The sequence below is a fragment of the Aptenodytes patagonicus genome, chromosome 8 (genome assembly GCF_965638725.1).
Source record: "Aptenodytes patagonicus chromosome 8, bAptPat1.pri.cur, whole genome shotgun sequence".
Classification (NCBI taxonomy): domain Eukaryota; kingdom Metazoa; phylum Chordata; class Aves; order Sphenisciformes; family Spheniscidae; genus Aptenodytes; species Aptenodytes patagonicus.
This window is the reverse complement of record NC_134956.1, coordinates 6057980-6073134: the sequence shown is the minus strand read 5'-3', so window position 1 is coordinate 6073134 and position 15155 is coordinate 6057980. Positions and strand designations below refer to the sequence as shown.

The following is a 15155-nucleotide window of genomic DNA, read 5'->3' as shown; positions in this document are numbered from 1 at the left end:
AAGATTTGAGAGAAAACAATGAAAACAGTGGAAGATGCTTGTTGCTAAAAAGCCCCCGAAGGCCCCAAAAGTCTGTGGCTGTGGAAAGGAGCCTAAAGAAAGTTGAGGAGCCAGTGGCTCCCAAAAGGCTATTGCTGGCAGGGCCAGGCTGCTGGAAAAGCCTAACACAGCTGAGTTGAAAATGGCAAAGGCTCGGAAAAGCTGGTCTGAAGAAGCAGTAATTTTACTAGAGGAACTATGGAGTGTTTACACGTTCAAATAAACCAAATCTTTCCTTTTTACTTATGCTTTCGGACTCTTTCAGCAGGAGGAATCAACAGGCAAAGGGTTCTATTACAATGGAGTGGTTCAAAGCTGCCTGGCTTTGCAAGGCACAGACAATGTTGAAATATGCCTGTTTCTCCATCCCGGACTGTGAAGTAGTGCAAGCTTCACTTCTGTTCTCTAAGCACTGGGTGTGTGTTTGCATGCACGGGCACAGTACTTTAATATGTTTAAAAGCAGTTCACGTCTTGTGGGAACCTCAGAAAATACTGTCTGACAAAACAGCCCATGTCTCAGGTGCTCTGCTGCTGGGGATGTTTCGTTGAAGCTCATCTACCCTAACACTTTGTTTTTATACCTGTTTGCATCCTCCCTCTGTATCTACTTACTGCAGATACAAATTGGCTTAGCACAAAGGATGACCAACAGCAACAAATATCTTCATAAAACTACAGCTTTGCACAAGGCATCTATTACACTGCACCCCAGTTAGGGTGATATATCCAAGGAAGGGCTTATGCCCTTATGTACAAGCATACCCAGTTTAGGCTCCTGAAAAAAGCCATTGCTTTACTAAAGAGAAGCTGACCTGCCTGCCAAGACATGTTGCTTTTAAATATTCCTGCTTATGCCAAGAACATGCAAGATTCCTTGTAAAAATGGAAGGCCATTAATTTTTTAACTGCTGGCAAAATCAAGCCAATTATTCTTTGTAAATTTTGTTAAGCTTTCTGGATTTACGGCAGAGATCCAAGAGCAGACCTCTCAAGTGAAATAACCTAGCCATCGTGGGAGCGCCTTGGGCAGTAAGGCCTTGTTTCTGTACTGTTGTGCCATGAAAGCACAAGGATTGCAGGGAGCTGCGAGCACCTGCTGAAGCTGCTGATGCACTCAAGGTGTTTACAAGGTTTCTGTCTTACAGTTTTCTCCAGTGAATAGCAAGGGAAGTTCATGCTGCAGTCTGAGGGAGGCACATGCGTGCTTTCTCTTGTAGCCAGTCACTCATTTTCACAGACCTTAGAACTGCATATCTTTGAGACCTCTCCTGCTGTGTTGGAGTTTATATGAAATTGTGAAGGGATTTAAAAATTGATTGGGAGGGATTGATTGAGGGATTGGAGATTGACGGGAGGGAGGAGGCAGCGATGGCAGAGACACATACAGATCCAGGAGCATGGATGAAAATCTTTTCCATGTGACTATACCAACAAAATGTAGTAGGAGTCCACAATCTGAAATCCACGCAGGGAGCTGCTCATTTGGATCATTTAGTAATTCATTGCCTTTGCTTTTCATCTGCAGGTTGGATTATTGGTTTAGATGCTATTAGGAGCTGTACCTCTGTCTCCAGATTACATACCACACTGAGACAGTCTGAAAGCTGGAATTTTGGAGTAAATAAAATGGTTTTACAGAAGATAATGTGCTCCAGCTGTTTGGTTATTGTTTTTCCCAACAGTGCTAGAAGATTTCAGAGGATCTGTGAGAAATTGTATCCTGAGGATTTGGTTACTAATCAAAGCACCCTGTGGGGGAGATGGAGCTGAAGTGACTTCTGGCATGTCAGTTCCATTGCTGCCATCTGTGTTTTAAAAATTAGCAACAAAAATACGTTTCATTGGGCTACAGAGTCAAGAAATTTAAACTCCAGTCCTCAGACCAAAAAGGTGCGAGTCAAAACAGCTCACTTAGATTTTGTTGTTGTTGTTGTTTTGTTAGGATCTCGTCTCTTTAGTTGTGGAGGAAGAATCTCAGAAATGTGAGAAGAATTCAGGCCTCTGCTTCCCCGTTTCTGTCTCTCATCCTGTGATCCTGGAGATCGGCTGTGGCTCTGGAGCAATTGCTTTGAGTCTGTTGTGCAAACTGCCACAGGTGAGCTTTTTCCAGTGCTCATGGTACAATAGATGCCCATGCTACAGGACAATCCCCCTCTACTAGTCTTCATTGAGACTTCACAGACAGACTTCTTTGCTTTGGTGGGACTTCAGCAGCTAAGGTCTCTGACAGTCAGGCTCTAAGTTCATGCTAGGTGGAAGATGGATATTTAGGAATTGCTCTCCCCAGCTGTCCGCAGGAGTAGTGGAGATGTAGTCAGAATGGAAGAAGCAAATGTGCTCTTTCTTCAGCTGTCACAGCTCACTATTAATCACCTTAGCTTGAAGCACTGGTGGGTGTTGGTTTAAGCTAATATCCTGGACTGTGGACAAGAGGGACCGAGGTGTGGGCACACACTCTATTAGTCAAATTTATGGGGCAGTCATCTCTAAAAATCACCTTGCTGTGAATCGAAAGTTCTTGTCTCTAGGAGACTGAAGACTAAATGAATACAGGGAAGAGATTACCATGGAAGTGTCAGTACTTGGGATAAATATGACAAGCATATGTCACACTGCCACAACTGCCGAACTACTTTTTTGAAGTCTTTTGTTGCCTGATAACAACGCACACCTTTTGAATAGACTGAAAAGAGCAGGAAGGGGACTGAGATCTGGGTGACCAAAGCCCTTCTTGCCCCTGATTATTGTGGCATGTAACATGCTTACTGAGATACTGTTGGTAAACAGAAAGAGAAATGAATCCAAGATCTCATTGCATATTTCCCTTTCCTCAGAATTGCAGACCAGCCAGTTTCTTCTCGTGAACGAGAGTTGCTGTGGCCAGCCCCTCCTCTTGTAGAATTATAACACTTAGTGTGTAAGAATTAGAGGTTGATGCCTGTGTTCCTCCTCCCAGTGGCCTGATAAGGTTAATACTTGAGCTTCATGACTTCAGAGTATAATTACTCTGATTTTCTGAGCTGTACTTCATGCTCTTTTCCTTGCCTGTTAAGTTAAAGAGCTGTGTCAGTCTGTCCCTGTAACTGATAACAGTCCTTTCCCAGCTGACTAACGCAAACTGCTGTGCCCAGACAAATAAGGAGCCTTGACTGATTAGAGTTAGTGGTAGCCACACTGGCAGCTAAGCAGAGTTTACACTGTGTGATCTCTTTAGTGTTTGAGGCAGAATTTGGCGCTAGGGTATTGAGAAAACAATAGCAACTTTTCACTTACGGATTCAGCTGTGTCCTTCGCCTTAAGGGTCAACTTCATGTGTGGGTGCTAGTCTCAGGCTGTGAAATTAATCCCCCTAGGAATGATGGCTGATCACATCATCTCCAAATGCAAAGTAGTTTCTTTGAGCATGCTTTCTCTATGTAAATACTTAACCAACATCTGTGTTTAAAAAACATTAAGCAAAGCAAAACCAAGTCAGGCTTTTGCCTGCACTTTTTCCAAGGTGGAATAGAAGGTCAAACAAATCTCTAACTGTGTAGTCCTATCTCTTAATGTTACGCTGGAGGACTCTCAAATACTTGACACACAGTCAAGTACCCACAGTCAATACATGCAGTGAATGTGGTCCAAGGACTGTAGTGGAGTAACTAGACAAAAGGTGTCTTATCTTGCGTGTCCCTTTTGGCAGAGCATGTCTGCTCAGGAACCTTGATGTTGTAATACTTGTTTGTTGTTGTTTTTCCTGTCCCAGAGCCGGGTGATAGCTGTGGATAAAGAGAAAGCTGCTGTGGATCTCACCAGGGAGAATGCACATAGGTACAAAGCCATATATTACCCATTTCTTGTAAATTGTTGTTTGAGAAAGACCAACGGTCCTCAATATTTGGGCATGTGGTTCATGTTTATCGCCACTGGAAACCAGGGGATGTTTCCCTGGTTTCCCTAGGTTGAGCTCCTAAAACACGTGAGAATTCAGAAAAAAAATGCTTATATTTACCAGAGTATTTTTTCCTTTGACTTGTGAATGCGCTTTGCAAAGACAGCAGCCTAAATAAAACAATAGTACTTAAATGCTGTCTGTCTTTCAAGGGCTTTCAGAGTGTTTCATTGTAACTACTCTTAGCCCTTTCTGCGAACTTGGGAAACTCAAGGCAGCAGGTAGTTTGAATGTATACGTCACTTAGGAGGTTAAGGACAAGTATAGCCTGAACCTTTCTCTCTCTGGCTCCCTATATCATTATTGCTGTGGTTGTTTCTGTTGTTGCTCCTCTAGATACAAGCTTGCACACTCAAATAGCACCTTCATTCTGATGTGCTAGTTTGGTGTCCCTCAGCATCCTCCTTGCAGTCTTGGGTTTGGTGAGAATGGTGCTGCTGGGTCCCCTGCTGTTTGCATGACACCTGCGCTGTGGCTGGATGTTCACAGCTGCTGAATCATAGAATAGTTTGGGTTGGAAGGGACCTTTAAAGGTCATCTAGTCCAACCCCCCTGCAATGAGTCAAGCATCTTGTGCCTGAAGTCAGAACAGCTCTGTATCCGGTTGACCTTGTCCTTCCTAGCGGCACCGCTTCTTCAGCTGGTTCTTCTTAACCCAGGTTACTCTGGACTGTCACTAACATAGCAAGCACCAGAGCTAGAATCTCAGTATGCTTTTGAGTTCAGGATCCCAGTCTCTGTAGACATTGTAAAAGGTACAGAGCTCTATTATGTATTCATATCCTCAGAAACCGCTGGGCCGTAGACATTAATTAGAGCAGTCTTGGAAAGGATTCCTATTGCTACCTCTTATGGAGTCTAGTACAGTTGTGAGTCTTAAGTGGTGCTCATTAACTGACATTTCTGTCCACAGGGCGCACATATGCTTTTTTCCCAAGCTGCTGCCAGCCTTGGGGCTACAGAGACAGGCTACTTCTGTTTCTGGCTGCACTGAGCTGCATCTCTTCACTTCTTGCAAACCAGTCCCAGCTCTAATGTGAGTCTGAAGCGATGTGTAGGAACAAGCCCTTCCCAAACTTGTCACCCTTTGCCTCCTAGTCCAGTTATAGGGAGTGGGGAGCAGAGATTTCATTCTGGTGTGTCAGTGTCAAACCAAGTTCTGTTGCAATTTTTCATAGATATAATAAAAGCAGGCCAGATCTTTGCCTCCTTGGTAGATTATTGCTCTGACATCTGGAAAAAATAGTCTTGTTATTAACATTGCTTGTTGGCTCAAGAGTGGCCAAGGGAGTGTAAATGCAGTGCCAGAGAGCCTCATATTTCTCCATGGATATTTTCATTGTGTCCTTGTGATCTTGTCCATGGCATGGTGCCCTGTAGCTCCTGGGAGAGAAGCCAGTAGGACAAGCTGTGTTACTGCTTGACTGAAGCCAGCTTGGTTCCTGTCTTCTTTTCAGAGCTCCCTTATCACAGCTGTGTTCTCTAGATGCTTAGGTGGGTCTTGCTCTCACTAAATCAGTCCCAGTGCCAGATGGCCCATCTGGACACGTTGCAGACAGATGCAGGAATCCCTCCCTTTCTTGATTCCTGTGTATGCTGACATGGCAGTACCATAGGCCCTCAGCAAAGGCAAGTAGGACTTGGCTATAAGGCCTTTGTTGCAGCATGCTCTATGAACCCCATTGGGTAGCCCTGAGGTGTTACACTGAAGAGCTGAGAGGAAAACTGCCGCTGTGGTGGGTCTCGTGGGAGGAGAGAACATGGTGGGAAGAGCTGGGCAGTTTTGTTTTCTCTAGACATTGACTGCATTGAGGACGGGAGTTAGGGGACAGTGCAGACTCTCTGCCACAATGTGCTGCTGCTGGTCAGGGAATGGCATCTCCTGTGGGAGGCTTGGAGTCTTTCTCCATCAGCAGATCCTGACCAGCCTTGTCTTTCTGACTTTGCAAAGTGGTTCCTCTGACATTGGTCAAATGTCTTCACAAAAGCCAGAGGCAAACCTGGTGAGAAGAGAGAGGTATTTTGGTGGGTGGACCACGTAGCTGAGAAATTAGAGGTTCTGTTCCTTCCTTGCCGTCTCACGCTCTCTGTTTCTGTGACATCTGTAGTACCAAGCTGTCGCCAAGCACCAAGGCTACTTTCAGACTGGCCTCTCTTTCCTGTCCCAGGAGCATCAAGGGAACGTTGCTCAGGATTCCTAAGGTTTAAGGGGATCGTTGTCTCAACTATTTTCCCCTGGCAGGGAGCGTATTCTGTAGCAGGCTGGGAGCAAGGGATGGATCATGCCAGGTTGTGACAGACTGGAGCACCATGCAGTGACAGTCTGGCAGTCTCAAGGCTGTTCTACCTTGGATTAGTGCAGTGAGTCAGGTCAGAATCTTGGCCAAGATTTCTTCCTAAGAAATACCAACGTGTTTATAGACCTGTTTCTTAAAAATAGCAAGCCAGCATGCTTACTTGCTCACTTGTCACAGGTAAAGAGAGGTGTTTGTGGCTTCTAGTGCCTTCAGGGGTTCTGCTGGTGTGAGCACCCTGGGGAGGTCTGGCTGCAGATGAAAGGCACTGATCATAACATGTGTTTCCCAATTAATGTGCACAGAGATGTCAGGGCAAGAAAGATCATGAGTTAGAAACTAGCATCTGAGAGAGCCTAGTGTGTTTTTTAAATACATTATACTGTACAGTCTGTGCATGAGCTGTCCCTAAAGGAGTCCCTTTTCCTAGCTCTGTGTCTGGCACGGGGGTTCTGCTGCGCTGTATGCGCTGGCCTCCCAGTAGTATGCAGCAACATCTCGTCACCTTAACATTGGCATGTGAGATGAGATCCAAAGACGCCTAGAAAATACACTCAGATGCCAGAACACTGTTAAGATCTAGATTATCAAGGAGGCTGGAGAAAGAATGTTGTCTCCACTTACAATAGCAGGTTTACATATTTGAAGCAGGTGATTTTGTTGTGGGGTTTTGTTTGTGGGGTTTTTTGTTTTGTTTGTTTTTTGTGGGTTTTTTTTCAGGGATGGTGAGCTTACCTGGGGGAGGCCTTGGAGATGTAGTTAATACGCAGCAGGGTGGGAGAATACTGCTGTATGTATGGCAAGGGGTTATACGTACAGGTTTTGGGTGCACAGGAGCCGCACCCTGCAATCACCATGGGTGCACAGTGTGCTCTTTGCTTTGAATTTGTTCCTTGGGCAAAGAGCAGATCCTAAACTTCCCTTGGGGCTTGAGAGGAATCCAGCTGCAGTCAGTGGGGTAGGATATACGTGTATCAGGTAAGAGATGTGATATTTAATGATCTGTTCATAGAATGTGCTGTTCATGAATCCACACAAACGTGCCTCCTAATCTTTCTTCTTTCTGTTCTTGCATCCGGAATTTTACAGGCTGCAACTCCAGGAGAGAATCCACATCCTCCACCATGATGTTTCATACAGTAACTCTTTTCACTGTTATAATCCCCTTTGTCTTTCTCCCTTTTTACTTTGATGGGGGGAAGCAGGTGTGAGAGACAGCCAAGGGACCACCTTGGGATGCAGGTGTCAGGAGGGTGTTGAAGTTAATAGAGAAAAAGGTCAGTAAGAAGTGAGCCAGTGAAGCTTTTCCCTTCAGAGATTTCCAGGCCAGATGATCAGCTGAGAGAAGTCCCTGACTACATTAGAAGGTGAATTGTTCCTGGGTTTAGGTGTCTAAAGGTTGTGCCTGAGCTGGTAGTCCAGGTGCTCTCTAGTGTTACTGGGGAGAGGCAAATATATACAGTGTAATTCATTTCGTGCTGACATGGATGCTTTAGATAAACATGTATGTTCCTGTGTCTCCATTGATGTTAGAGGGAACCCAGATATTTAGCTTAGATTAAATGCCCAGCCTTATTCACTTGAAATTAGGTGAGCTGAACCAGGAAGGATACCTATTGTCTTCCCTGGACCTGGCTGAAACCAGTTAAAACTGCCATTTGGTGAGGCTTATCCAGTTAGGTAGATACGTGCTCAGCTGTTTCTTAGCCAGGAGCTGTGGAGCCAGGAGCTCCAGCATTGTAGATTCATTAGTGCACCTTTCTGACACTATTGGTTTTGACGCTGTACTACCTCTGAGGGGTATGTCTGCACAGTCTTCTAAGCGCAAATCTGAGTTTGTGCTGCCCGTACTCCAAACAGCAGTAAGCCAGCCAGCGCCAGTCCAAAAGCCATGTAGCTGTGTTGGCATTGCACCTGCATGGGTAAGCCCTGTGCCAAGAGGCTGGCCTGAGGACAGTGCCACACTCACATGGTTACGTGATGTCTGATTCAGGGCTGCTATGTGTCAGTCCAGACAGTAGCATGAGCGTAGCGAGCTGAACCTTGTCTGCAGAAGAGCAAACCATTAGATGGTTGATACTGCTGAGAGGGCCTGGCTCTTTTGCTCATTAGAGGTCCTTCTGCAGCTCTGATAAGAGGAAGGATATGCATCCCAACAGCTAGTCTAAGCTCCCACTTAGGTCTTTGTGGGCTCTCTCAAGTTCCAGTTGTTGCTTTAGATCCAGATGGGCACAGAGCTCCAGAGTATCAAGGTCTGTGCTTTGTAACATGTTCCGCTAAGCGGGGCTGTTGATATGAAAAAATGATACTTTGCCTGTGCTTAGCTTTGTATCACTCTTGCATTCAAGGTGGGAGAGTGAGCAGGCCAGGCTATCCCAAAAAGAAATAGGACAAAATTTTATTAGAGAAAAGCAGAGCCAAACACACATGGGCATGTGTCTGGAGGGACAGTTTCCTGGATAGGATTTTGACACTGAGCTTATAGGGAAGATTGCTATGGTTGAGAGCTGGTTGTGATGCTTTTTCTTTTCTAGATTCTGCCAAGCAGCTGCTACTCTGGGGCCCCACAGACTTCATAGTCAGTAACCCCCCATATGTCTTCCATGAAGACATGGCTTCCTTGGACGCAGAAATCCTCCGGTAATCAGATAAACAGATTTTTCTTCTCCTGTTCCTTGAAGCAAGGTTTTCTGCCTGCTTCCTTATACTACACACAATTGCACACAAAACATGCAAATGTAGTATACATGTACATAGTGTAGATGTGTTTATATAGTATATAATAATACAGTGTTACTTTGATACTGCTTACAGTCTGAAACAGTATCAAAGTATTTTAAATTTTTATAAAAATGGAAAAAGCACACACTTTGAAATAAACAAGTTTCCAATTCAAAACTGTTTCAGAACATTTTTCCTGTTAGACTTTTTTTTTTTTTTAATAATTGGTGTGAGTTTATGAAGGAAAGTACAAGTAATCTGAGCAGCTTTTTGTGATGGAAAAAAAGCTTGGGTAGAAGTGCTGCGACCCATTCTCATCCCAATACTTGTCTTAAGCAAACAGACCCACACAAGCACGAATAAGCTCTTTTGGGATGTGGAACTACTTTGTGTGTGCTGGTTCTTCCTCAGAATTGATTGTCATGCGTGTCAGGACAAAGTCCTGAACCCACCTCTGTACAAGATGTGCCCCAGAGCAGAGTCTGAAAGCTGAGCTTTCTACATAATCATTTGCTGTGCTAGGTTAGAAGGCAGTCCAACCTGGTGGTTGGCATGGTTGAAATAAAGCAAGTGATCCCTTGCTGTACAACCCACTGTCTCCCTGTCCAGCTAGCACAGAGAGAACAGAGGCACGTGTTGGAACTGTGTGACCCTGGCTGCAGTTAGCTTGTAATTTTCAGGAAGAGTTCAGGGGATGTTTTCTGCTCGTGCTCAACATGGAGTTTCTCAGCCTAGTGGTAGCTGCCTTCTTACTCTCTGTATTTCACATAAAAGCTATGAGTGCTGTCACCTGCTATAGGAGTACTGGAGTTCAGGTGTGTTAGCTGGACCTTCCTCCCTGGAGTGTGGGGCAATGCATCCTCAAGGGCACGGTTCATGCCACGTGAATTGCTGTTAATGTCTTTTTATTCCCATGCTCCAGCTATGAGGACCTTGATGCACTGGATGGGGGAGATGATGGGATGAGAGTCATCAAAACAATTCTGGCTCTGGCTCCTTCTCTTCTGAAGGACTCTGGGTAAGCACTGTTCTCTGTTTGAATTTCATGTCTTTCGTCCATTCACTTCTATAACTTCTGTTTTCATTCAGAAGGTACAGAGGGAAAATAATTGCAAAAATGTCTGTGTCCCACCTCCCCCCCGCCCCATCTAATAATAGCAGTTTAAAAAATGTCATGTCTATAAGCCAAATTAGCTTGAAATTGATTAATAAAGGGATATGAGCCTTCCTTGACCAGTGGTGGTGTTTCATAGTCATTAGTGAAGTGAGAATCTTTAAAGGTCAAAGCAGCAACAAAAAGAACATGAAAGAGAGCAGCAGAGAAAGAGGCAGCGCAAAAAAAAGAGGAAGCTTTCTAAACAGAATAACTGATTGAAGGAGAAGCAATATAGAAGTCTGTGAGAATGGATGTAGATCTCTACTTCCCTCCCACCCTTTAATTAGGGGAAACTTGTTTATTGTGCCAGGATACAATGCTGAATATCCCAGGAGAAAGAAGATCAGCCAGGGATAGTTTCTTAAACGTTAAATTTCTCCATGGGTAATACTGAAGACTGATTGTTACTATTCTCTGTCATGTGGGATCCATTTTGTGCTTAAAGATCAACATGCTGATACCCAAAAGTCTGTTGTGCCAGGGCATTCACATATCCTGTTGAAAATTCCTGACATTTTACCAGCATAAGAGAGGTCACTGAAAATCTGCTGTTTTGAGAAGAGGAACAGGAACATTGAGAAGCATACTGCATGCAGAAGAATTCATTCCTCGTGCTTTGCATGAGCACAAGAGCAGAAGATGCTCCTCAGAACTTCCCAGCAACAGAGATTGGTCCCGTGGGGTTGTTTGTTAGGATTATTTTTTTTCCTTCCCTTTTTGCTCGTTTTATAAGGTGGAGTCCCTGTTGAGGAGTGGAAGTTTTTTAAGGTCAGCAATGAGATCCACACCCAGCTTGTAGTTAGTTTGGTGAATTTATAGGGAGTATTCAGTGTGGGATGTTTTAGGAATTCTCAGGAGAGCGTATGATTGGGGCTTGGCTTTTGTTCTTTGCCTGTTAAACTTGTATCTTGCCGCACTGTCACAGGCTGTAACCAGTTCCATCATCTCCATGTGCCTATAAGCTAGGGTGCTTCTGCCTTGTCGTGGGAGTGGACACTCAGAAATGGGCCAGTGTCATAAAGCCCGGCTGCAGCAGAGGTGGAAATAGCCCTGCAGTGTCCAGGCCTAGTCCTGGTGACAACTGAGGTTGTCCGATTAGTTCCCTTATCGCTGCTGCACTCTCCTTTGTACAGTCCTCTATGTAGGTCTGAATGCTGGTGGTGTTTTCATAACTGATTTATGGAGACATTTACTGTGGGAAAATGTGTGTACTAACTTGTACTTTATGACTCTCACTACTAGGACTTAATGTCACCCTGCTTATACAAAGAGGAACTTCATGCTGCCAGTCCAGTGCTCAGTGTTCATGCATTTGCATCATAAAACTTCATTCTGGCCTTAAATCTTTGGGGGCTTCAGAAAGACAGAGCTGGCGGTATCTCTGCGTGGGTTCAAAAGGGATCCTTACATCTCTATCCAAGGGTTTAACTGCTCTCACAGAGGAGTACCATGAGAATTCCCCCTAAGATCAACACTTTCTGCCCCAAAGGAGGCTGTTAGGATCTGTATCTTAAATGGAAAGCTATGATCTGTTTTAGGATTATTGGATTGCAGTGTGTTTGGTGATATTCTCATTTCCTGCACTGATAGGAGTCATCCAGAAAGAAAGACCTTAATTTTTATCGGTTTAGCAACCTAAATGTGTGCATCTCCCCACTTTCTACTCCCAAATGTGTCCTTTCAGGAGCGTGTTTCTGGAAGTTGATCCCAAACACCCAAATATGGTGGAGAACTGGCTACAGGCACACCCCAACTTACTACTCGTCCTTCGTGCCATTCACAAGGACTTCTGTGGCAAGTAAGTCCTTTTTACCTTCAGACTTTTGTTTCAGGTATAATCTGTGTCCTTTGTAGATTACATCCCTGCACCCTGATGTATTGAATGAACTCAGCCAGGGAAAGTCCACAGCTGAAGCCAATCTTTAACAAAACAGGGGTTCCCTTCAAGTATCTCAACCTTCTCATATCATGAGATAGCCTGGCAAGTGTTTCTGAGTCAGAAATTCTGATGCAGATAAGCGTTTCTGATGGGGTGACTAGCTCTGGTGAGATTATCGCCATTGGAAAATTGCTGCTTTTATAGGATGGAGGTAGAGGCATGTTCTCCCTAGCAAGATTTAAAGCTCTGAACATTCTTTTTCCCACAGGCCTAGATTTCTGCACATCCAAAAACAAAGCAGATGACAGCTGTACCAGAAATAACTCTTCTTGCAGTATGCTTTTTGCTGGTGAGCCCTGCTGAACAGCTTGTTGAAAACTCTGCATGGCAAAAGGAATCTGCGCTTCATTCCCCAGTGCATTGAACTCTCCGTGCAGTGGCAGACCCCCTTGTTTCCTGATACAGACTTCATCCAGAGATGCAGAAGTTCAGCAGAGCACGTACAAGTGTTTCACCTTCTTCGGGGAACTGCATGGAACTTTTTAGTTTGCTTTGCTAAAGTGACTCGTTAATCTCAGGACCCAATATGGAAGAGTTCACAGCTCCAGATATTTCATTAAAAATACAACTTCTCAACATGTCAGATCACCCATTTGACCTAGAAAGAATTTAACTTTTTTTTTTTTTTTTTGGCCTTGAGATAAACTTATATAGAATGTGACCAGATTGGATGATAGGTCCAACCTCTGGCTTATATTGGCACATGGACTTGCTGGTATAATGGAACATGACTAACCGGCACATTTCAAATTCAGTTCTATTCCAGGATCCTGATGCTCTGGAGTAGATCTCCAAGAGCAAAGCAGCCTTCGTTTCCCAGTTCTGCTGAATGACATGTCATTGAAGGATCAGTGCACATGTTATACCATCTGAATCTACAGCACCTGCCACTTGGTGGATGCTGCCAGAAACAATCAAAACATTGTAATAAAGGTAGTGCTTCAGATCAGGAAGTGTCCTTACAGGAATTGCTGTGCAATTACGTTTTCAAACATGCTAGCAGACCTGAATAAATATCTGGGACCAGCACATTGTTTCTCATAGTAATAGAAATGCCTAACTTCCATGTAAGGCGTTTAAATGCAAGACTTTACAAAGGCGGCCAGAATCGCTGCTCCAGTTTCGCAGATGGAGAAATTGAAAAACAGGAGGTGAAATGACATACATGACATACAAAATTTGACAACAGGTTAAGTTTGGAGTAGGACCCAGTCTCTTGACAGCCGCGGGAATAGCTGTGGTCTGTTTCTTTGGGAAGGATGACTCAGAGTAGGGCTGCCTGAAACAACACTGAGAGAAGTCCCTGAAATGGACAGTCAACATCAGGACATTATAAATAATGGAAGGATTAAATTCAAGCTGCTGCTTCTTGTTGGTGGTGTTTCCACTGTTGCAAGTTCCCTTCCTGACCATAGCTAGCCAGGGAAGGAGGGAAAGAAAGCAAACCAAAGGACCTGGTCTACCAGTCTGAATGGAAGCGCTTGCTGGGCCAGTGGAAGTGAGGCTGGAAGTGTCCAGACAGTGACAGGTGCTGTCAGGCTCTCGGTCCAGGCTAAACTGGGAGTGTGTTGCCAGAAACACTAGGTAGGAGCTGCATCAGCAAACTGCATCTGTTTGGAAGGCTGCGGCAGATCCAGAGGGCTTTACATGAGCACCAATACATCTAGTCCCTTTCCCCTCTACCTCTCCCACACTCATGCTCCCTGCTCTTTCATTCGCTTTGTAACTCTTGAACATTGGCCCTGCTTTTCCACAGATACCTGAGTGCTCTCTGATGTACCAGCGCTCGGGTCTCCAGTTGGATCCTCTCCCCACCCTCTGGGCTTTTACAGCTCTGTTCACAGACTGGCCTTTCACCCCATTGTACCACTGAGCCCTGCATTTATCCTCCCCACTGCTCTACGCACCCCAGTAGAGCATGGGGTGCTATGCATGCTCTACGCATGTCCTGTACACTCTACTTGAAGTTAATGAGCCTTCTCTGGACTGCAGTACCTGCCCTGGTTAAACACAGTAGAGGAAATCTAGGGAAGGAGAGAATTAAAAAAGTTCAGTTGAAGTGCATTTGATCATAGGTTTGGAAATAAAGTTCCAGCACAGCTGATTTCTGGCAGTTTTGCCTGCTAGAACCGTGAGTACAAATCGTAGTCAAAGAGGTGGTGTTTTGTTTGTTTTTTTTTTTTTTAAAAATAGTTTGGGGTCTTTTTTTAAAGTTCAGTTTGTCAGACATTTCTTTAAATTTAATTTTTAAACAGTTCACAGATTCCATCTGGGTGTTGGCAGTATGAAACAGCAACATGCACAGCTTACTTCTGCAGGATACTTTAAAAGGTGGATAGTTTACTGGCTTACGAGAGTGTTAAACAGCATCATTCTGCATTCTTCAAGGGTTGGGCTGATTCCCTGCAGCAGGCTGGAGTTAGATGTCCCTCTGAGAGCGCTGGTGGCTGGGCTGCAGAAAGCAGTGTGCCTTTTCTCGGAAGCATCAATCAATCACTTGTCAGAGCTCTGAGCAGGACACTTTCTGTGTGAGACAGACTCTTGGCCTAATCCAGTAGGACAAGTGTTAAATTCCTGTATTTATAGCTAAAGCACTAATAAAAATGCTTACATTTCTGTGGGTTTGCACTGCATAGTGGTTACATGTCTCGGAAAATCACATGGTGCTGCCGACCTTCTCATAAAGACAACAATGGAGAAAAACTGTTCTTCCTCCCAAGAGGCTGGATTTATTTGTCAGACTCGCATCTGAGGGAATGTGCTGCACAATGTGTTCTTCAGTGCTTTATGCATATTGGCCCAGGCTCATTTTGGTATAGGAGCACTGCAAAGTTTTTTGGAGATGGTGGTTTTAAGGAACCACAGGCACTCCCAGCGCCCTTCCTAAAGCAGTGGACCATGTCTGTGTTGTCTTTGTTGCCTGTGAGTAAGAGGCTCAGCTGATGCCAGCAATATACCGTGCACGTGAGCTCTCTGCAGAGGCATAGCTGCTCCCTGAAGCTACGGAAGGCTGATGCTTCAGTTGGCATTTTATATAATCCAGTATCTGACAGACATTTAATTTTCTGGG

General features: G+C 44.6%; 1 protein-coding gene across 3 annotated transcripts in view; it reads left to right on the top strand.

Annotated features, from left to right (window-relative positions):
• The window catches only part of HEMK1 (HemK methyltransferase 1, mitochondrial release factors N(5)-glutamine), a 33698-nt gene extending 18997 nt beyond the window's left edge, over nt 1-14701 (top strand). For all 3 annotated transcript variants that reach the window (XM_076346114.1, XM_076346116.1, XM_076346115.1), the window contains 7 exons: nt 1984-2136; nt 3790-3854; nt 7359-7408; nt 8804-8909; nt 9913-10008; nt 11831-11944; nt 12294-14701. In XM_076346114.1, coding sequence (XP_076202229.1) covers nt 1984-2136; nt 3790-3854; nt 7359-7408; nt 8804-8909; nt 9913-10008; nt 11831-11944; nt 12294-12330 — 621 coding nt within the window. In that variant the 3' untranslated portion in view covers nt 12331-14701. The remainder of the gene's footprint in view (nt 1-1983; nt 2137-3789; nt 3855-7358; nt 7409-8803; nt 8910-9912; nt 10009-11830; nt 11945-12293) is intronic.
• The last annotated feature ends 454 nt before the right edge of the window (nt 14702-15155 follow it).